Source organism: Saimiri boliviensis, chromosome 2 (assembly GCF_048565385.1).
Source record: "Saimiri boliviensis isolate mSaiBol1 chromosome 2, mSaiBol1.pri, whole genome shotgun sequence".
Classification (NCBI taxonomy): Eukaryota; Metazoa; Chordata; class Mammalia; order Primates; family Cebidae; genus Saimiri; species Saimiri boliviensis.
The window spans coordinates 64,760,039-64,784,239 of record NC_133450.1 but is presented as its reverse complement, the minus strand read 5'-3'; the positions used below and the strand labels follow the sequence as shown (position 1 = coordinate 64,784,239).

Here is a 24,201-nt window from a genome sequence, read left to right as displayed (position 1 = left end):
CCTTTATCAGACCTCCTAACCCCCCAGGTGCACAACATCCCATCTGCCTTCTCAGGGACCATGACACCATTGTCTATCCATGTTGTGTAGTTTTAATAGCTATGAAACTAGAGTACTAGGCTAAGTCCAGCCTAGTAACATTTAAGCATGCTCTACCATTATTCGTGTTGAAAAATAAACCTTTTCTGAACCCCATATTCTCTGGCTAAGTCCCTCTCTTTAATACCCTCCAGAACCAAGTCTCTCAAAACTTATCTTAACTTGCATTCACTCCTCAATCCATTCCAATCTGGCTTCTCCCACCAAATCTCCACCAAATTTTGCTCTTGATAAGGCCATTAGGTGGTCGGTCAAACTGATCCCCTGCCACTCCTAAAGCATCTTTTCTCCTTAGCTTCCAAACACAACTTTCCTAGGTTTTCTTCTGGTTTTTATTCTGGTTGCTCCTCCTCTGTATCATTTCTTAGCAACTCTTTTTCTAGCAATTCCTAAAATTTTGGGAGTTTTTCAGGACTCAATTCTGAGTCGTCTTCCTCTCCACTGTAAAATCCTCAGATGATCTAACCTACTACTTTGGCTTTAAATGTCATCTAAATGCCAATGATGATAGGCTTTTTATCTGCAACCCAAACCTCTTTTCCAAGCTCCTGACCCATATCCTACTGATACAACTAAGCGCAGTGCTTTAGGGGGGCCTTGTGGCCAAACTACTTCAGTTTCACAACTGATTCTTCTACTTACTTCTTGAGTAACCCTAAAAAACTGGTGACCACACTAAGACTCAGTTTCCCTATATGCAGATTGGAATAATAGTAATAATTCTCACCTCATAGGGTTGCTGTTTAAACGAGCTGATGAAAGCATCTACTATCTAGTACATTATCTATGGTTATTATTACCACAGATGTCCATCAGAATATGTCAAAGGCATCTCAAACTTACTTTGATGGGTACGAAACTGGATCCTATCTTTTCTGCCCACCCCAATATGCATTTCCCCTGGTTCACCATCTGTGAATTCCAAGGCAGAATTCCTAAATGACCCCAATGACCCTAGCCTTTGTATAATCTCCTCCCCTTGAATGAGTGAGTATCATGAAATCTCACACTTCTGATAAAGGAATTTTACAGATGTAACTGTGGTCCCAAACCAACTGACCTTATGATAAGAAAATTATCCAAGTAGGCTGGGTGCAGTGGCTCATGCCTGTAATCTTAGCATTCTGGGAGGCCGAGGCACGGGGATCACCTGAGGTCAGGAGTTCGAGATCATCCTGGCCAACGTGGTGAAACCCTGTCTCTACTAAAAAATTACAAAAATTAGCCGGGTGCGGTGGCAGGCACCTGTAATCCCAGCTACCTGAAAAACTGAGGCAGGAGAAATCACTTGAACCCAGGAGGCGGAGGCTGCAGTGAGTCAAGATCACGCCAGCCTGGGTAACAACAGTGAAACTCCGTCGGAGAGGGGAGGGGATCACCCAAGTAGACTTAACCTAATTACGTGAGTCCCTTTAAATCTGGGCCTAGAGGTCAGAGAAGGGGGTTTAGAAGTCAGAGAGTCAAGTATAGAAAGGATTTAACACACTTTTACTGGCTTAAAAATGGAAGAGCCAAATGAGAAGAATGATGATAACCCCGGCTAAGAGCCAGCAAGGAAACTGGAACCTTAGGGAACAAATACAGGAACTGAATTCTACCACCAACCATAATGAGCCTGGAAGTGGATTTTTACACAGAGCCTCAGACAAGAACTCAGTCTGGCTAACACAGTAACTTAGGCCTCATAATATCCTGAGCAGAGAAGTCTGCCACCCTGTAAGGACTTGTAATCTACCAAACTGTGAGCTAATAAATGGGGGCTGTTACAAGCCACTCAATTTGTGGTAATTTGTTATGCAGCAATAGAAAATTAATACCATCTCAATAAACAGCATCTTCAAACACACATTTGTTCCAGCCACAAAACCCCATGTCAATACAATACAAGTTCTGCTGATTCTTTTTTTTGAGATGGAGTAGTCTTGCTCTGTTGTCCAGGCTGGAATGTGCAATGGTGCGAATCTCGGCTCACTGCAACCTCCATCTCCCAGGTTCAAACGATCTCCTGCCTCAGCCTCCCTAGTACCTGGGATTACAGGTGCGTGCTACCACACCCAGGTGATTTTTGTAATTTTAGTATAGACAGGGTTTCACTATGTTGGTCAGGCTGGTCTCAAACTCCTGACCTCAGGTAATCTACCCTCCTCAGCCTCCCAAAGGGCTAAGATTACAGGTGTGAGCCACTGTGCCCAGCCTCTGCTGATTCTTATTTCCTTAGTACATCTCAAACACATTCACCATTGTTAATCTCAATAGTTGTCTGTTCTAAATCTTTATATTCCATTTGAACTTCTGCAGTAGTTTCCTACCTGGTTTCCCTTCATATAATCTTTCTAGCCACTCTCCTCACAGAAATAGGAGCCATTTTTTTACTAAGCGAAACTAATCTCATCATTCTTCAACTGGAAATCCTTCAAGAGTTTCACATCGTACTCAATGTCTGCACTCTAGAAAACCCTGCGTGGAATAGCCCTGGCTCCCTTTTCAGCCCCATTTCTATGTGATTCTCCCGCTTGAATGTCATGCTCAAGCCAGACACCTTCCTTCCAGTAACCCCAGTGTGCCAAGCAATTTCCCACTGTGTTAGAAGACCATCTGTGTGGCTTCCTTTGAGAGAAAGGCTTTGTCCCCCAACTCTTCACCCCACAATAGCCAGGGCCTCAGCTTCAACATAACTGCTACCAGACGCTTGTTATCATTCCTTTTGGGTTCTTTCACAGAACTCTGTACTTCTTAACAGAGTTAATCATAATCACAATTACAGGGTTAGTTATTTAGTGATTATGTATTTACCGTCTTTGTCTTAGTATTATACAATAAGCATAGCAGCCAGGTCTATTATGCTCCCTACTAAAACCCAGCATCTAGTGCGGTGCCAGACACACAATAGGAACTGAATAAACCCTTGTGGATGAATAAAATTGGCTGTTTTGCCCAACTTATCCAAGGCAAAATCAGGTCAAAGTTATGAGTTTGGTTTGCGTTTGGCCCCAAAAGGTCTGTTCTATTTTAGCCCTAATTATGATGCTTCATTACACACAAGTAATATTAGTATAAAGGTAAAAAAACACAGGTAAAAATCATGGGAGAGGGCTACTGCAAATCTACTGCTAAAACTCTGTTCATGCTCTCTTTATGCAGCATCATATTTAGATAGAAAATATAACACTATCCTTATTATATACCTTAAATATTTCCTTTAGAAAAAGCACATAATCTCACTTCAGATTATTATGATGTGATTAGAGGAGACAGTGCTTCAGTTGACTCAATTTTCCAAGTAATGGCAGAATTCTCCTTATGTGAAAAACCACATGGTACAAAGAACAGACCTGTGTATAACACTCCACCTTTTTACCTCTAGCATTCTTTTAAATATTCCTCAATTTTATTGTTTATCATTATGTATTTCTTTAAACTAAAAGTCAGAGACCTTACTACTTCTCTTTTTTGAAGAAATATAAAAATAGCATTAACACCATATGACAAAGATTTTATTTAAAAAGCAAAACAGGTCTGGCGTGGTGGCTCACACCTGTAATTGGCGCACTTCTTTGGGAGGCCGAGGCAGATGGATCACTTGAGCTCAGGAGACTGAGACTACAGTGAGCTGTGATCATATCACTGCTCTACAGCCTGGGCAACAGAACAAGAATCTGCCTCAAAAAAAAAAAAAAAAAGCAAAATACTGGACATAAATTCAAATATCTACCCATATTTTCCACACTAATGTTTACATATAAATGTATTTATTTAATTATATATTTACCTAATCCTTGCCTTGGTCCACAAAAGATGTAAGGCAAATTACCAGAACACATTAAAGCATAAGAAAAGAAGAAAGAACAAGGGCACAAAATGCTGCCAGGATAAGATTCAATACGCATGCCAAACCATACTTCTAAATGATATAGACCTGAAATTCGATGCTTTCTAGCCACTAACTTGATAAAAGAGGTCTGCTCAGCCACCTACTTCAGAGTATTCCCATGACAAACAGAACAGCTGGTCAAAGACAGCACAGCTAGGCTTGGTGCTGAGATCAGAAAAGAATGTCTCCTTGGGCATTCATTAGAGAAGACACCATTCTACTTCTACAAAGAATGACACTTGACTATCATTTTCTGGCAAAACAGTTGTTTAAATAACTGCTTCACATTCTGTTATCACCCTTAGTCACCCATATCTTGGGGCAAAATTATCTCCTGGTTAATCCAATCTTAGTAAGTTGTATTAGTTTCCTGTTACTGCAGTGGAAAATTAACATAAACCTCATGGCTTATTAACACCACAATTTGTTTTCATACAGTTCTGGAGATCAGAAGTCTGAAACTGAATCTCCTGGAGCTAAAATCAAGGTGACAGCAGAGATGTGTTCCTTTTGGATATTCTAGGGGAAGATCTGTTCCCCTGCTTCTAGAGGCTGTCTGCATTCCTCAGCTCACGGCCTCCCTTCCAGCAATGGCATCACTCCGATCTGTTTCCTCATCACATCTCTTCTTTTTCTCTGCTTCATCTTCACATCACCTTCTCTGACTCTCGCCCTCCTGCCTCCCTCTAATAAGGTCTCTGGTGATTTCCCTGAGCCCACATGGATTACCCAAAATAATCTCCCCATCTCAGGATACTTAATCATATCTGCAAGGTCTCTTTGGACATGTAAGACAACATGTTCCAGGTTCCAGGGATTAGGACGTGAATATCTTAGGGGAGTGGTCATTATTCAGCCTACCACACAATACTTCATCATTTATTTGTTTGAAGCTACCTAAATTGTAAGAAACAGTATTAGAAAAATCTACCTAATAGTAAGAGCTACAAGCGGAAAACTTAAAGTTTTTAAAATACAAGAATTACAGAATTATTTTAAGTATCAAATTCACTTTCTATATGCCAGATAATAGGATATACAAAAATTTTATTTACACAATTTTTGTCAAAAACACCCTAACTACATAAAAAAAAAAAGCACACCTACACAAAAACTTGAGTGTGAAATAAAATAACTGCAATACCCCAAGTACTACACTAAAAATCGGGAACTTTACTTCCTTATTCTCCCTGCAGTTACAGGGGAGGATGCCTACTGAATACATTTTCTAAAAAGAGAGAAAAAAAGTGAAACAGCCATCCCACTCACAACTTTGAGTATATAAAATAGAAAGAACTTGTGTGATTTTTGGAGGAATAGCTAGCTACACCTGAGCTGAGAGGGACACTGCTAGAAACAAACATAACGAGGCCAAAAGTCTATTTTAGACCCTATTCATCTTCCCTGAAAAGCAAGATGAATGTAGGAAGGATCATACCTTTGAGGTGCACACAGAGATCTGTAAATCCTGATAGGAGCTCAAAGGAGATAACTGTGACAACCCCTCCCTCCTACAGTGCTTGAGGACTGACATGTCTCAACAGTGTATTTAATTGTGAAGCTCCAACTAACACATGATGTTATTATGTTAGATTTTCCCTAGAGCAGATTTCAACAAGAATCAGCTTCTTTTTCACAGGGAAGAATTCAATTCTGCCCATCAAACCGCTTGTGTCTCTAGGAAGCTGAGCCTTCACAATGTTTCCTTGCTTTGGAGCAGAGGTTAATGTTGGGTCTGATGCAACATTAGACTTAACACCTGAGGCTTTTCCCCCTACAGACTACAAATACAAAATACACCTGAATCCCCCTTGACAGAAGGGATAAGATGTCACCTTCTTTGCCCCATTAGATGATTTTCCTAATCTCTAAAATTCATGCTAGAAAGTTAAGAAGGGATTTTCTTTTAAGGTCTAGGCTCTAGGGAACCAAGTTAGGGTACTGTTAATAATCTATTCATATTTTAACCATCCCAACGTATCTACAGAACAAAAGAGCACAGGTTCTTCTTACTCTTCTCGAGGTGAAGAAAACATGAAAAAAGGGAAAGAATACTACAAAAACAAACACACACACACACATATTCAGTCACGTGTTGCTTAACAACACGAACATGTTCTGAGAAACATCATTAGGCGATTTCATGGTTGCACAAACACCACAGAGTTTACTTACACAAACCTAGATGGCATACATTACTACACACCTGCTATATACTGCTATTGTTCCTAGGCTATAACCCTGTATAGCGTGTTACTGTATGAATACCATAGGCAACTGGGAAATAATTTTAAGTATTTGTGTATACAACCAGAGAAGAAGTAGAGTGAAGATAGAGTAACAATTTTATTGACCACAATCTATGTGCAGTCTGCCATTGACCAAAATGTCACTACGCCACTCTGGAATGAATATATATATATATATATATATATATATATATACACACATAAAAAGTATAAAAAGGAGAGCTGTAGGCCGGGCGCGGTGGCTCACACCTATTATCCCAGCACTTTGGGGGGCCAGTGAGGGTGGATCACGAGGTCAAGAGATCGAAACCATCCTGACCAACATGGTGAAACCCCATCTCTACTAAAAAATACAAAAATTAGCTGGGCGTGGTGGCCTGCGCCTATAGTCCTGGCTACTCAGGAGGCTGAGGCAGAAGAATTGCTTGAACCCAGGAGGTGGAGATTGCAGTGAGCCGAGATTGCACCACTACACTCCAGCTTGCTGCCTGGCGACAGAGCAAGACTCTGACTCAAAAAAAAAAAAAAAGGAGAACTGTACTATACTCATAGATAACTAAATAACTAAAACTGTCACTGAAAGCTTTCAAAGTTTCTTACTGGGCTGGGCATGGTGGCTTATGCCTATAATCTAAGCACTTTGGGAGGCTGAGGCAGGAGGATCCCTTGAGGCCAGAAGTTCAAGACCAGTCTGGGGGCTGGGAATGGTGGCTCATGCCTGTAATCCCAGCACTTTGGGAGGCCAAGGCGGGTGGATCACGAGATCATGAGATCAAGACCATCCTGGTCAACATGGTGAAACCCCGTCTCTACTAAAAATACAAAAAATTAGCTGGGCATGGTGGCGCGTGCCTGTAATCCCAGCTACTCAGGAGGCTGAGGCAGGAGAATTGCCTGAACCCAGGAGGCGGAGGTTGCGGTGAGCCGAGATCGCGCCATTGCACTCCAGCCTGGGTAACAAGAGTGAAACTCCATCTCAAAAAAATAAAAAAAGACCAGTCTGGGAAACATAGCAAGATCCTATCTCTACAAAAAAAGAAAAAGAAAATTAGGCATGGTGGTGTGTGCCTGTAGTCCTAGCTACTTGGGAGGCTGAGGCAGGAGGTCCACTTGAGCCCAACAGGTTGAAGCTTCAATGAGCTATTATCACCACTGTATTCCAGGCTGGGCAACAGAGTAAGACCTTATCTTCAAAATAAATAAAACAAAAAACAAAAACAAATCATCTTACTGTTGTTGTTGTTGGTTTTTTTTTTGAGACGGAGTTTCGCTCTTGTTACCCAGGCTGGAGTGCAATGGCGCGATCTCGGCTCATCGCAACCTCTGCCTCCTGGGTTCAGGCAATTCTCCTGCCTCAGCCTCCTGAGTAGCTGGGATTACAGGCACGTGCCACCATGCCCAGCTAATTTTTTATTTTTAGTAGAGACAGGGTTTCACCATGTTGACCAGGATGGTCTCGATCTCTTGACCTCGTGATCCACCCGCCTTGGCCTCCCAAAGTGCTGGGATTACAGGCTTGAGCCACCACGCTCGGCCTTGTTTTTTTTTTTTAATGCAGTCTCACTCTGTCCCTCAGGCTGGAATGCAGTGGCACAATCTCAGCTCACTGCAACTTCTGCAAGTTTTAGCAATTCTCCTGCCTAAACCTCCCAAGAAGCTCGGATTACAGGCATCTGCCACCATGCTCAGCTAATTTTTGTATTTTTAGTAGAGATGGGTTTTCACCATGTTGGCCAGGCTGGTCTCAAACTCCTGACTTCAGGTGATCTACCCGCCTTGGCCTCCCAAAGTGCTGGGATTATAGGCATGAGCCACTGTGCCCAGCCAGCTTGCTTTTATAAACTATGCTAGTTTCAAAAAAAAAAAAAATAGTATCTTATCAGAAGTAACAGTTATGTTTCTTAAAAGATAATTACAAATCACATTATTTATTAATGGAACCACATTGAAAATGTAGCAGGGAACTGTTGTTTTTCAATGGATTCAACATGAATCCTTTGGTAAAACAGGATGATCTTTTAAAGTAAGTCACAGGGTCAGGCGTGGTGGCTCACATCTGTAATTCCAGCCATTTGGGAGGTCAAGGCAGGTAGATCACGAGGTCAGGAGTTTGAGACCAGTCTGGCAAACGTGGTGAAACCCTGCCTCTACCAAAATATACAAAAATAAGCCAAGCGTGGTGGCACGCACCTGTAGTCCCAGCTACTTGGGAGGCTGAGGTGGGAGGATCACTTGAATCCAGGAGGCAGATGATACAGTGAGCTAGGTCACACCATTGCACTCCAGCCTGGGTGACGGAGTAGAACTCTGCTTAAAATAAATAAATAAACTAAATCACCAGCCAGACTTGGTGGCTTGTACCTGTAATCTCTATATACTTTGAGAGGCAGAGATGAGAAGATTGCTTGAGCCCAGGAGTTCAAGACCACCCTGGGCAACATAGTGAGATCCTGTCTCAATAAAATGAAATTTCAAAAATTAACAACAATAAAGTAAATTACCATTCTGAACTTTTTATCATGAAACATCCTTTATTTTACTTTACTTTCTTGAGAGGGAGTTTTGCTCTTGTTGCCCAAGCTAGAGTGCAATGGTTTGACCTCAGCTCACTGCAACCTCTGCCTACCAAGTTCAAGCAATTCTCCTGCCTGAGCCTCCCAAGTAGCTGGGACTACAGGTGCTCACATCTGGCTAATTTTTTGTACTTTTAGTAGAGATAGGGTTTCACCATGTTGTCCAGACTGGTCTTGAACTCCTGACCTCAGGTGATCCACCCACTTTGGCCTCCCAAAGTACTGGGATTACAGGCATGAGCTACTACACCCAGCCAAAACATCCTTTTATGATTTTAAATAAAAATTAAAAAATAAATAAATAACCCACCCAAACCAGGTAGGAATAGAAGAGAACTTTCTCAACCTGATAAAGTACATCTATGAAAAACTCACGGCTAACCTTATCGCTAATGGTAGAAGACTAAAGCGTTCCCCCTAGGATCAGGAAAAGACAAGGAACTAACTTTGTCTATACCAGAATTTCCATGGAAATTCCACAGAAGAGGCTTAATGCTGGTAAGTACTTTGGTTATAACTCAGTCCAACACCTTCACTTTATGGATGAAAACACTTGGGCTCAGAAAGGCAAAATTACTTATCCCAGGTCACACAGCAAATTAGGGGCTGTCTTAGAACTACAGCCCACTGCCTACCTTAAATCTTTACTTAAGGCCAGGTGCAGTGGTTCACGCCTGTAATCCCAGCACTTTGGGAGGCCAAGGCAGGCAGATCACCTGAGGTAAGGAGTTCAAGACAAGCCTGGCCAACATGGGAAAACCCCCACTCTACTAAAAAAAAAAATACAAAAATTAGCCAGGTGTGGTAGTGGGCGCCTGTGATTCTAGCTACTTGGGAGGTTGAGGCAACAGAATCGCTTGAACCCAGGAGACGAAGGTTACAGTGAGCCGAGATCGGCACCACACTCCAGTCTGGAAGACAAAGACTGACTCTGCCTCAAAAAAAAAAAATAAATACTTACTTAAAAGACTGTAAATATGGACAACAGTAACCAAATAAATAATATCTTTAGTTGGTGGCAGAAATCAATCAAGAATATTTTGGGGAGACTAGACAGAGGCATCACAAAAAAAGAAAACTCCAGACAAATATTTATTATGAATATAGACGCAAATCCTTAATAAAATGCAAGCAAACTGAATCCAGCAACAAAGAAAAAGAGTTGTATACTATGACAAACAGGATTTGTCCCAGAAATGCAACGTTGGCTTAACATCCAAAACTTAATGGAATATACCATATGAACAGAAAAAAAAAAAAATATATATATATATATATGTATCAATAGATGCAGAAAAAAGCATCTGACAAAATCCAACAGTCTTTCATGATTTAAAAAAACACCCAAGGCCGGGCGCGGTGGCTCAAGCCTGTAATTCCAGCACTTTGGGAGGCCGAGGCGGGTGGATCACGAGGTCAAGAGATCGAGACCATCCTGGTCAACATGGTAAAACCCCGTCTCTACTAAAAAATACAAAAAATTAGCTGGGCATGGTGGCGTGTGCCTGTAATCCCAGCTACTCAGGAGGCTGAGGCAGGAGAATTGCCTGAACCCGGGAGGCAGAGGTTTCGGTGAGCCGAAATCGCGCCATTGCACTCCAGCCTGGGTAACAAGAGCAAAACTCTGTCTCAAAAAAAAAAAAAAAAAAAAACCACCCAAACAAACTAGGAACAGAAGGGAAAGTCTTCAATCTGATAAAGCATATCTATGAAAAACCCATAGCTAAACCGGTACTCAGTGGTATAAGACTAAAGCTTTCTCCCTAGGATGAAGAATAAGACAAGGATGTCTGCTCTTGCCAGTTCTACTGAACTGCAGTGAAGGTTCTAGCCAAGGCAATGAAGCAGGAAACGGAAATAAAAGGCATCTGGATTGGAAAGAAAGAAGTAAAACTGTCTATCCATGGCTAACACAGTCTTATAAATAGAAAATCCTAAGGTGTCCACTAAAAAACTATTAGAACCAATAAATTAGTTCACCAAGCTTGCAGGACACAAGATAAAATCTGTGTCTCTAAACTCTTGCAATGAGCAACCCAAAAATAAAATTAAGAAAGGAGATCCTTTTACAACAGCATCAAAAAAAATAAATAAAATATTTAGGAATATATTTAACAGAAGTGCAAATTTATACTCTGAAAACTGAAAAACAATGTTGAAAGAAATTGAAGACAACCTAAATAAATGGTAAGACATCCCATGTTCACAGATCAGAGAATTTAACATTGCTAAGATGTCAACACTCCCAAAGTTTACCTACAAATTCAATGTGATCCCTATCAGAATGCCACTGAGCTGGCTTCTTTGCAGATACTAACAAGCTAATCTAGAATTCATATGGAAGTACAAGGAATCCAGAATAACCAAAACAATGCTGAAGAATAAGATTCACATTTCTCAATTTCAAAACTTACTAAAAAGTTGTATTCAAGACAGTGTGGTACTGGTATAAGGAGACACATAAAGATGAGGGGAAGAGAACTGAGAGCATAAAATAAATAAACCCATACATCTATAGTCAGCTGATTTTCAATAAGGGTGCCAAGTCAATAAAATGGAGAAAGAATAGCCTTTCAGCTAATAATGCTGGAATAACTGGATATTTACATGCAGAAGAATGAATATGATATCCAACAATTACCTCAAAATGGATCAAAGTTCTAAATGTAACAGCTAAAGCCATAAACTCAGAAGAAAACAGAGACATAAATCTTCATAATCCTGAATTCGTGAATGATTTCTCAGATACAAGAAAAAAAATGGAAAAAAAAAAAAGGTTTTATCAACATTAAAAACTTTTAGGGCCAGGAGCAGAGGCTCACTCCTGTAATCCCAGCACTTTGGGAGGCTGAGGCAGATGTATCCCTTGAGGACAGGAGTTCAAGATCAGCCTGGCCAACATGGTGAAACACCGTCTCTATTAAAAACACAAAACTTAGCCAGGCATGGTGGCGCACACCTGTAATCCTAGCTACTCAGGTGGCTGAAGCATGAGAATTGCTTGAACCCAGGAGGCAGGGGTCATGGTAAGCCAAGATCATGCCACTGCATTCAGCCTGGGCTGAACAGTTTTAAGACTTTTAGGCCAGGCACAGTGGCTCATGCCTATAATCCCAACACTCTGGGAGGCTAAGGAGGGAGAATCACTCAAGTCCAAGAGTTCAAGACCAGCCTGGGCAACACAGGGAGACCCCTTATCTATTATTTAAAAAAAAAAAAAAATTTTTTTTAAATCTTTTGTGCTTCTAAGAATACCATCAAAAAAGTGAAAAGACAACTCATTTATGTAAGAAAATATCTGCAAATCCATATTCCTGATAAGACACATGCACCTAAAACATATAAAGAACTCATATATCTCAATTTAAAAAAAAAAGACAAACTAGCCAATTTTAAAATGGGCAAAGGATCTGAATCAACATTTCTCCAAAGGTATACAAATGGCCAATAAGCACATGAAAAGATGCTTGTCGGGTTATTAGGGAAATGCAAAACACTTCACACTTCCTATGGTAAGCAAAAAGACAGACAATACTGTTGGTTAGGCTGTGAAGGAATCGGAGGCCTCATACATTGCTGATGGGAATATAAAATGGTACAGCCGCTCTGCACAACAGTTTGGAAGTTTCTTACAAAGTTAAACGCACACTTTGTTTAACTTTGTTTTAACAAGTGATCCAGCAGTTTTACTGCTGCTATTTACCCAAGAGAAATAAACATAGGTTCACACAAAAACTTGTCCACAAATGTGCATAGCAGCATTATTTACAATAGCCAAAAGGTGGAAACAACCCAAATTTCAAACAACTGGTCAAAGGATAAACAAAACTTGGTACATCTACACAATGGAACACCATTTATCAACAACAATAACAACAACAACAAAATGAAGTACTGATGCATGCTACAAAATGGATTAATTTTGCCGGGCATGTTGGCTCATGCCTGTAATCTCAGTACTTTGGGAGGCCCCAGGGGGATGATCACTTGAGCCCAGGAGCTGGAGACCAGTGTGAGCACAGTGAGATCCGGTCTTTGCAAAAAAAAATAATAAATTAGCCAGGTGTGGTGGTGCATGCTTGTAGTCCCAGAGTTACTCAGGAGACTGAGGCAGGAGAATCTCTTGAGCCCAGGAGTTTGAGATTATAGTGAGCCTTCATCGCACCACTGCACTGCAGCCTGGATAGATCCCGTCTGTAAAAAACAAAACAAAAGACATGGCAGAGTGGGTTCCACCTTGCTCTCTCCCTTGAGTCATTTGTTCTTGGGGAAACCAGCTGCCTGTCATGAGAACATAAAAGTCACTCTATAGAGGTTCACATAGCAAGGAACTGAGCATCCTGCCAACATGTGAGTGAGCCATCTGGAAGGGTAATCGCCAGATCCAGACAAGTCTTCAGGTGACTGCAGTCCTGGCCAACATCTTGACTACAACCTCATGAGAGTCCCTGAGTTAGAACGAAGAAGCTTCCTGTGTTAATTCTTACAATTAAAAAAAAAAAAAAGAACCAACAGGCTAAGCCACTCCTAAATTCCTGACCCACAGAAATCATGTTGTTTAAGCCACCCAGGCAGGCGTCCCCAAACTTTTTACACAGGGGGCCAGTTCACTGTCCCTCAGACCGTTGGAGGGCGGCCACATACTGTGCTCCTCTCACTGACCACCAATGAAAGAGGTGCCCCTTCCTGAAGTGTGGCGGGGGGTGGGGGTTGGGGGGGTGGGGGGGCAGATAAATGGCCTCAGGGGGCCGCATGCAGCCGGGCTGTAGTTTGGGAACGCCCGGCCTAATTCTATGCTCTGCATTCTTCAGCTTTTATACTCACTGTCACCCACTTATCAACCATGTAACATCTGCAAGGCACTGGTAATACAATAAACTTATTAGACTTGCTCCTGGATTCTCATACATTCAATGAATTCATTCAAATATTAAGTACCTAGTATAGGTCAGGGGTTGCAAATAAACAAAGGACATGGTGCCTGCCTGTCTTCAAGGACCTTACAGTCTAACACAGACAAGTAAATTGACTCTGTGTTAAATGTTACTAAAGAGATACATGCAGGCTGGTAAGTGGCCACAAAGATTATGGCAAATTTACACTATACATGAGACGAGAGGACATATATAGAAAAAGATAATAGGCAGTGTGGCATAAGCTAAGCACTAATGAGTGATTTGTTTCCCAAATTACACTGGATTAAATCACACACTTCAAGATAAGATGCTATTATGGAGTGATTTTCATATGCACATTCAACTAACGTTTCCTAAGGGCTCACTATATGCCAAACAACCTGCTTAGCACTTTTCCAACAGTGTCTCATTCAATTCTCATATTTTGTAGATGAAAGATGCGAATCTGAAAGGGTGAAGTGACTTGCACATGTCTACACAGTAAGCGGCAGAGATGGGATTTAGAATCATGTCTTCCAACTCCATGTCCTTTCATGGGACATTTTTTGCTTTTTCATTCATCCTACGGAATACAATAAAGTGTTCTGCAAAAATGAGCAACCACCAACTGCCAGCCTGATATAACTAGATGCCTGTCCACATTCTGAGTCGGGACCATATCAGATCAAATTACTTTGGTGCCTATTATAACATCATGTGCTGAAGGAAGGGCAGCTGGCTGAAGATGAGCAACTCTTTCAAGTTATATTTTAACAGTGTTTTTGACCACTATATCCGGTCAGTTGTTCCAGGGTTCAGTAATAAATCAAAATGATTGTTCATTTCCTTTGACAGTTAACAATACTAATGAATTCAGTATAATCTCACCATCCATCAGAAAAATTTCTAAAATGCAAACTTGAAGCTGATGATTCACACAGTTAAAAGAGAGGGGGAAATAAAGCAGTACTCACTGTTTTCTACAAAACTAGCATTGTTCGTAAAATCCAGAAACTGAGCAGTTGGTTGACTACTAATAACAAGCAGGTTGCTCCTTGGTCATTTAGCAAAAAGCTGCTTGTTGCACCACAGCCGACGGCAGAGAAGCATATGACTTCAAGTAGCTTTTGCTGTACAGTAGGATTCCATACATATAAATCAGTGGATCATTATGTAAGACAAGAAAAAAATTCACAATCTTCACACCAGAAAGCACCTGACACAGAGCCTGCCACAAATCAGAATAAATGTATACTGAGTAAACTATATAAGAGCCTTTTGGAAAATATTTGTCTATGAAACTGAGAGAAGAAAAACCAAAGCACCTGAATCCATACAGGTTATGTTAGGAACTCAAAAATATGTAATAACTGGCTCAAGAGATAAAACAGATTCACAATGACCAAAAAAACAATGATTACAAATGTTGACTTAAGAAGCATAAATTTGACATCTCTCTTGAATTAAGTCACCACACTGGCACCCAATGGAATGCTAATAGGCAATCTCAGTAGAAATTAACAAAAACTGAAAGAACTGACGAATAGAGTTAACTTTCCAATCGGTTTAAAACAGAAACAAGATGTACTAGGTGAACACCTGAAACCTACTATTTAAGCTTTGTGCCTTCACAATTAAAGAATATCCCGGCCGGGTGCAGTGGCTCACACCTGTAATCCCAGCACTTTGGGAGGCCGAGTCAGGTAGATCACCTGAGATCGGGGGTTCAAGACCAGCCTGACCAACATGAAGAAACCCCTTCTCTGTTAAAAATACGGAATTAGCTGAGCATGGTAGTGCATGCCTATAATCCCAGCTACTCAGGAGGCTGAGGCAGGAGAATTGCTTGAGCCCGGGAGGCAGAGGTTCACACCATTGCACTCTAGCCCGGGCAACAAGAGAAAAACTCCGTCTCAAAAAAAAAAAAAGAAAGAAAGAAAAGAAAAAAAAGAATATCCCAATATGCCAAAGAAGCTCTGTGAAAAACCTTCAACGCTCACAAACATATCTAATAACGAACGACTTATTAAAATGTATTATCTGTTCAGAGAAAACAAGTATTAATATGATCTCCAATACGAGACTGGGCTCCAAGAATATGAACCAAACTGTACTGATTGGTCTGAATAAGCATTTTCCAAAATGAAAAACCCGGACCTACACAATCAATACATTTAATTAGTTATAAAGCTTAGGACAACCACAGTGATCTCAAACATTAGAAAGTAAGCGCTGAAGCCGGCTCGTTCGTTCCTTTTACCTGGAGCTTGAAATTTACAGAGCCATCATCTCCAGAGACCTCTCAAGGAAATTCAAGGCCAAGTATAGTATTTCATGTTAAGTGAGAATAAAGGCACTCAATCCCTGCAGCCCGCGATTCCTGTTCGTATCTCTAGAGACCGGACTCGGTAAAAGCCCGAGGCGCAACCCCCCATTTATCTTTTACGTCGGGACCCCAGCACCTTAGGGGATGGTTCCACAAAGGGCCACTGGGACCCCCTCGAGGAGAGCAAAAGGGGTAGAGCAGGGAGTCACGCTCCAAAACAAAGCGCCGCTTGCCCCACGCTGAGGCAGGAGCACCTTTCACCCCGACAGGACGCAGAGACACAAGTGTCACCTGTGCGGGAAGGGGGAGCAGCGACATCCGCGGAGGTGCGTGCCACGGGCAGCGGTCGGCGGCTGCGCTAGCCCCGATGCCAGGTGCCCGCCGCTCATTCCCGGGCTCGGGAAAACTTTCGGCCGCCTCCCCCGGACGCGCCCCCACCTCCCGGGACCCCCGGGGCTCGCACCCAGCCCGCGACGCCCCGCCCCGGGCCCGCCCCTCCGCGCCCACGGCTCCGGCCCCGCGCCCCCAGCCCCGCGCGGGAACCCGCGTGCCCTCAGGCGCGCCCCCGCGCCGGGCCCGGCCGGCAGAGGGCGGGGTCGCTCACCCGTCCGCAGCTCGTGCTTGACAGTGAGGAGCTGCTCTCCCCCGTCGCCGCTATCCGCGCTGGTCCCCGCGGCGCTGCCGCCGCCACTGCCGCCCTCCTCCTCCATCTTCTCCTTTTCTGATCCCGCGGGTCGCTACTAGGGGAACTCGGGAGACAGCGGACGCCCGTCCCCTCGCAGCCGCTGCCGCAGCCCCAGGAGCCGGGGTGCAGCAGCTCCAGAACTCGGACGCAAGGACGAGTCTCTTTCCCGCTCTGGCCGCACGGCTTGCTCCTCGCCTCCTCCCCCTTCGGCGGGCACCGCTAGTACCGCGCAACCAAACCGCCCCCTGCTCCACCGCCGCCTCCTCAGGCCGCTCCGCCCACAGCCAGCAAGGTAGGGGAGCCATTCGAGCCGCCTTCACTGATTGGGCACAGGGCGCGCGCGTCTGCCAACGCCAGTTCTCATTGGGCAGTCCCCCGTGACGTTTCACGGGCCTCCCCGCCCCGCTCCTCGAATTGTTGTTGCTTGGCGGGGAGGCAGGAGAGGGAGGAGCGCGGCCACTCCGATTGGTAAGACCCAAAGCTCTGCCCCGCCCATTTCCTCTGGCGCGCACGCGCAGTCAAGACCTTCCCTTTCCTGACCTCCCCAGAACGGTCACACCCCTTATTCCCCAGCTTCGTTCTGTTAGTAAACAGTGTCTAGTAGTCAGGAGGCGCTCGGGGTCTCTGATTGGCTACTGCCGAAAGAGGCGGGGAGGGATGATTGGAACGTTTGGTCCGCCAATCACCGTGGACAGAGGAGGGCTTGGAGGGTAGCGCTTATCACCCACGTGCTTGCAGACAAACCTAAGGGTCCCGGCAGCGATCCTTAGGTGTGTGACCACCTGCGAGACAGCGTGTCCTAAAAAGGTCTTACTCGCGCTAGTGAACCCTAAACAAGTTAAGTGGAGCATTTTTGCTTAAATGACAGATAGTTCTTAAACATTGCAAAAATTCGCAGTCCCAGCTCCCGATGAGGAATTTTACGAAGGAAAGATGTTTCAGATTTGAACAAGACTCTTCCTAGACCCCTAAAGGATATAGAGATTAACAAAATAGAATAAAATCCCTCCCCTAAACAGTTTTCAATAGAACGTGAGCAAAAACTATAAAGCAGAATTTGGAATAAAGCGGTCGTACAAGGCGTTAGAGAATCTCGCATGGATGGCAATAATTATTCCCAGACTAGAAGCTGGGAAAAGCTTTTAGGGCAAGGAGGCATTTGAGATAACCAACGTAAAGGATGGATAAGAGAGAAATACGAGCAACAGACTTTTCACACAGACAGTAACTGTGAGCGTTGGCCTACAGCAGAGAAGTCAACGGTGGGTTAAATGACTGATAAGGTTAGATGAAAGTATGATGTAAGAGGCTGGGCGCGGTGGCTCAAGCCTGTAATCCCAGCACTTTGGGAGGCCGAGGCGGGTAGATCACGAGGTCGAGAGATCGAGACCAACCTGGTCAACATGGTGAAACCCCGTCTCTACTAAAAATACAAAAAATTAGCTGGGCATGGTGGTGCGTGCCTATAATCCCAGCTACTCAGGAGGCTGAGGCAGGAGAACTGCCTGAACCCAGGAGGCGGAGGTTGCGGTGAGCCGAGATCGCGCCATTGCTCTCCAGCCTGGGTAACAAGAGCGAAACTCCGTCTCAAAAAAAAAAAAAAAAAAAAAGTATGATGTAAGAGATACAGCTGACAAGGTGAGTTGTGGTAAGAAAATGGAGAACTACCAATGCTGTGCTGAACAGTGCAGATTTTATTTATTACACAATGAAGAACCGACATGAAGAAGAGAGATAGCAGGGCAGGAATACTGCTGCAAAGATAGAACTAAAGGGGACCTGATTTCTAGTAGCAGGCACGAGAATGAGAAAAAAGGAGAAACTTAAAGATGTACAGTTGGACGTAATTCACATAGACATGATATTTTAAACTAAGCATGGATTGGATCAGGAGTCAGCACACTTTTTTCTATTAGGGGCCAGATAGTAAATATTTTAGGATTTGCAGTCTGCATGATCTCTTTCACAACTACTCAGCTCTGCCATTGTAGCTCAAAAGCAGTCAAAGACAATAAACAAAAGACATGGCTTTGTTCCAATAGAACATTTTTATGGACATTGAAATCTGAATTTCACATAGTTTTCACGTATCATAATACATTCTTCTTTTAAAATTTTTCAATCACTTAAAAATATAAAAACAGGCTGGGCACGGTGGCTCACGCCTGTAAGCCCAGCACTTTGGGAGGCTGAGGCAGGTGGATCACCTGAGGTCAGGAGTTCAAGACCAGCCTGGCCAACATGGCAAAACCTGTCTCTACTAAAAATACAAAAAATTAGCCAGGCATGGTGGCAGGCACGGGTAATCCCAGCTACTCAGGAAGCTGAGGCAGGAGAATTGCTTGAATCCGGGAGGTGGAGATTACAGTGAGCTGAGATCCCACCGTTGCCCTCCAGCCTGGGCAACAGAGCAAGACTCCGTCTTAAAAAAAAAAAAAAAAAAAGTAAAAAGTATGTATATATATAACAATTCTTAGCTTGAAGGCCATTAAAAGCAGGCAGTGAGCCAGATTTGCCCTACAGGCCATAGTTTGCAGACTCCTAGATTTGATTGCTATGAAAGAGAAAACACAGAAGCCTTTCAAGTTCCTTCAGGTTGCTGTCACAGCTCCCTGGGCTTACCTGCCTGGAACATTTATCATCACACTAAACCATGACTGCCTACTTACTTGTCTTTCTCCTGCAAAAGTCGTGTGCTATTTGGAGCCAGGCAATGACTCTGTGTGCAACTGCTCATTTGTTCACTTAGCAACTTTTATACCAGTTTTATACGAAGTACTGCAAAAGGTGCTAGAGACACAGTGGGAGCAAATCAGATGCAGTCCTTGCTCCTATAGTGCCTACAGTCTAGCAACAGATATAAATATTAAATAATTACATAAAGAAATAAAAACTTTCCATTGTGATCATGCTGTAAAGGAAAATTACAGGGTGCTACAATAGAATGTATTAGGGATGCCTAATTTCAGTTAGAGGAGCTGGAAGACCTTTGTAAGTAAGTATTATATAAGCTGAGTCTTTAAAAACAAGTAGATTTTAACCAGGATGTGGCAAAAACTAGCCTAATGTTCACCAATCTCATTTCCTCTTCCTGGACATACAGGAAGACTTTTTTTTCTTCTTCTTCTTTTTTTCTTACCTCCTTTGCAGTTAGGTTAGGGTCATATGACTACAATCTGGCCAATGGGGTATGGTCAGACCCTACTGGAATCATAGATACCATTTTCAGCCCTGACCAGAAGACTCCCTGCATAATCATTCACATTCTCTTCTCTTCCTACTGCTACAACAAAGGCCACATCTTTAATATGGGCATGCCACAATCTAGAAGGACTCTGACCTCCTGAGTTTCCACTTAATTCTTTAAGAAGATACCTAACCTATATCAGACTGTGAGGTGAGCAATAAATAAGCCTTTTTAGGCATAAGCTACTTGGATGGGATGATTTGCTACCAAAGCATATGCTAGCCTATGCTATTCCATATGTGAAATATGGAGGGATCAAAATTTTTGGAAGATGTCCTGAGGCAGGCAAAGAGCCTATTCTATGGAGAGATTGAGAATGTCAATGGAGCCTAAAGAAGTAAGTAAGGGATAAGGTTAGGGAGGTAGGCAGAGGCCCAATCAAGAAGTATGTGGGTGCTCTTATTAATATTTTTGTACTTTATCCTGTGTGAAGTGGGAAGCAATAGAAGGAATTTACACACAGGAACGATGTAATTGCGGTAGTATTTTCAGAAGGTCACTGAAGTTAGTGTTCGGAGACTGCACCAGAGCGGGCAAAATGGGATACAAGAGACCAGTTAGGAGACTATCACTGTAATCTGGACAAAAGATGAGAGTGGATGCTGTAGAGCTGGAGAGAAATGGAACATTTCTAGTTTTATATTTTCAACTTGAAGGATTAGATTTGGTGAGAAAAAAGGGAATATCTGAAAAAAAGGAATCACGTGGGATACCTAAAAATGACAAAACAAAAAACTCTGCCACTCCTACCCCTAAAGAATCTGATTTAAATTGATCTGGGGTGGGGCCTGGACTTTGGGATTTTTTTTTTTTTTTAAGCTTCCCACATCATTCACCTAATGTACAACCAAGTTTGTAATGCACAACTCTTTTGTACAACTATTAGAGAGTGATAAATAAGAGCAAATTGGAGTTTTGAAAAAAGACAGTAACTTTTCAGAGGTCGTGATGACGCTAGAGAGAGTTTCTAGCATGACCAGCTGGGTGGATGGAAGAGGATAGCGGTATCATTTAATAATAAAGGGGCAAATTAAAGGAAGAGCACTTATGAGAGAGAACATCAAGCGTTTAATTTGGAAACATCCAGGGCCAAAATTAAGTAGCTATGTGGATATATGAGTCTGGAGCTCTGAAGACAATTCTAGGATAGGGTTGTAAGCTTGGGAATCAGGCACATCGATGGCATTTGAGGCCAGAGGTGTGAATAAGATTACCTAGGGAGAGGGCCAGGTGTGGTGGCTCACTCCTGTAATCCCAGCACTTTGGGAGGCCGAGTGAGCAGATTGCTTGAGTTTGAGACCACCCTGGTCAACAAGGTGAAACTGTTCTCACTAAAAGTACAAAAATTAGCCAGGCATCGTGGTGTGTGCCTGTAATCTGAGCTACTCAGGAGGCTGAGGCAGGAGAATTGCTAGAACCCGAGGCAGAGGTTGCAGTGAGCAGAGATTGTATCACTGCACTCCAGCCTGGGTGACAGAGTCAGACTCTGTCTCAAAAAAAAAAAAAAAAAAAAAAAAAGAAAGAAAAAGAAAAGTTGGAATAAGAAGGTACAGCTAGAGGTAGAAGAGGAAAACCTGGAGAGTTTTGTATCTTGGAAGCCGAAGTATTTCCAGAAGGAGGGAATGGGCAGCTGTATCAGACACCCTGAGGTGTCACATAACGTGAGGTCTAGAAAGAACCAATGAATTTGGCTGGGCACAGTGGCTTAAGTCTGTAATCCCAGCACTTTGGGAGGCCAAGGCAGGCAGATCACCTGAGGTTGGGAGTTCGAGACCAGCCTGACCAACATGGAGAAACCCTATCTCTACTAAAAAATAACACAAAAATTAGCAGGGTGTGCATGCCTGTAATCCCAGCTACTTGGGAGGCTGAGGCAAGGGAATTGCTGAAAACCAGGAGGCAGAGGTTGTGGTAAGCCAAGATTGCACCATTGCACTCCAGCCTGAGCAACAGGAGCGAAACTCTGTCTCAAAAAATAAAAAATAAAAAGTAATGCAATTACTGTGTCAACTTGGGTGCCACTGGCGACGATATCCAAAGCAGCTTTGGCAAGGCCAGTGGAAGGTAAGGAAGTAGTAACCCTGGTGGGGACATATTTTTCTCTGAAGGAAAATTAAAAACAAAGGTCCTAGCCGGAGGGATACAGGGAATGTTTTGGGGTTTTATTTTTTAATCTTATTTTCAAATAACTTTAAAACTGCAGAAGAGTTGCAAAACTTAGTAAACTTAGTAAAGCAGATGAAACACGCCATGTGAGCACTCAGATGTGCACACATGCAGGAAGAGTTTCTTCCAGAGACTTAAGCACTATGCTGAGTGATGAGAGGTAGGGGAGGGCATGGGTTAGTGGATAGTAGATCTGAGGATAGTGGAAAGAGTTTGGAACAGCCACTGTGAGACATAGATCTATCCAGGCAGCTTGTATAAAGGCTCACTAGCACGGGGCTCCAGTGGAGTTAGAAAGCCTGAATCAGGACCGTGAAGTGTCTTTCTCTAACAACTTACATATCCCCTCAGGGTGGGAGATGAGTGGTTAGGCCACAACCTGGTTAAAATGAATGACCCTGGGGCCCAAGCTGGGTGAGAAGGCAATAAAGCCAGGATAAACTGCTAGCCTGGAAGAACAGGATGGAGTCCAAGGAGTTGATGCTAGCATGATGAGTTCCCAACCTTGGCTGAACATCAGGATCACCTGGGATACTTAAAAATAACAAAACAAAAAACTCCACCATTCCTACCCTTAAAGAATGTGATTTAAATTGGTCTGGGGTGGGGCCTGGACTTTGGGATTTTTTTTTTTTAAAGCTCCCCACATCATTCACCTAATGTACAACCAAGTTTGTAATACACAACTCCTTTGTACAACTATTAAAGCAAAAAGTGGTAAATAACAGCAAATTGGAGTTTTGAAGACAACAGCAACTTTTCAGAGGTGGTGATGACGCTAGAGAGACTAGGAGGGAAAATTAGAAATGAATGGCTGAAAACACCAAATTAAATGGGTGGGGGACTTGAGTGATTAGTGATATGAGCAGAGGACCTAGAGTCAAATGAGGAAAAGTTGTTGACCTGGGATGAGATAATGGGCTACGGCCTGGAGGATGCAGCAGCTGGAAGTGAGGAAACCATCACTGCTCCCTCCTGCCCTGAGAGATGGAGAAGTAGAGAAGGCAGGGTCCATGAAAAGGCTGGCACAGAGAGGTTGTCCCCTAAAATGTCAGATTTCCGCCATGGCCAGAAGAGTAATCGAGACAAGACCTTGAAAATATGTTTCTTCCTCTTAGAAACTGACTTTATCGGCTGGGCGTGGTGGCTCACGCCTGTAATCCCAACACTTTGGGAAGCCAAGGAAGGCAGATCACCTGAGGTTAGGAGTTCGAGACCAGCCTGGCCAACATGGTGAAACCCCGTCTCTACTAAAAATGCAAAAATTAGCCAGGCGTGATGGTGTGTGCCTGTAATCCCAGCTACCAGAGGGCTGAAGCAGGAGAACATTTGAACCCAGAAGGCGGAGGTTGCAGTGAGCCAAGGTCATGCCATTGCACTCCAGCCTGGGCAACAGAGCGAGACTCTGTCTCAAAAAAAAAAAAAAAAAAAAAAAAAAAAAAAAAGAGAGAGAGAGAGAAAGAAACTGACTTTATCCAGGCTGGCTTGGTAGATGCTGCCAGAACAGAGTCCATGCTCACCCGCTTTTGTTGTAGGCCTGTGTCTGTGGCACCATTCTATGTGGTCTCAACTATCCTTAGCTTTACCCCTCTTCACTGGGAAGCGGAGAGCATCACTTGAGCCTAGGAGTTCTCTAATCCAACCTGGGCACGTATCATTACCCCATCTCTAAAAAAAAAAGGAAAAAGAAAAACCAGTGTTACTTGCCATAAATAGGAAGTAGTAAGTAAATATTAAAATAAATACAATGAGGCCGGGCGCGGTGGCTCAAGCCTGTAATCCCAGCACTTTGGGAGGCCGAGGCGGGTGGATCACGAGGTCAAGAGATCGAGACCATCCTGGTCAACATGGTGAAACCCCGTCTCTACTAAAGGTGCAAAAAATGAGCTGGGCATGGTGGCTCAAGCCTGTAATCCCAGCTACTCAGGAGGCTGAGGCAGGAGAATTGCCTGAACCCAGAAGGCAGAGGTTGCGGTGAGCTGAGATCGCATCATTGCACTCCAGCCTGGGTAACAAGAGCGAAACTCCGTCTCAAAAAAATAAAATAAAATAAATAAATAAATAAAATAAATACAATGAGAACAAAATGA

General features: G+C 43.2%; 1 protein-coding gene across 2 annotated transcripts in view; it reads right to left on the bottom strand.

Moving 5' to 3' along the window:
• RPS6KA5 (ribosomal protein S6 kinase A5) overlaps positions 1–16,954 on the bottom strand; it is a 192,020-nt gene extending 175,066 nt beyond the window's left edge. The window contains exon 1 of one of the 2 annotated variants that reach the window (XM_074393472.1): positions 16,618–16,954. In XM_074393472.1, coding sequence (XP_074249573.1) covers positions 16,618–16,723 — 106 coding nt within the window. In that variant the 5' untranslated portion in view covers positions 16,724–16,954. The remainder of the gene's footprint in view (positions 1–16,617) is intronic. The other variant, XM_003939861.4, reaches the window with a different exon arrangement.
• Between the last annotated feature and the right edge of the window lie 7,247 nt (positions 16,955–24,201).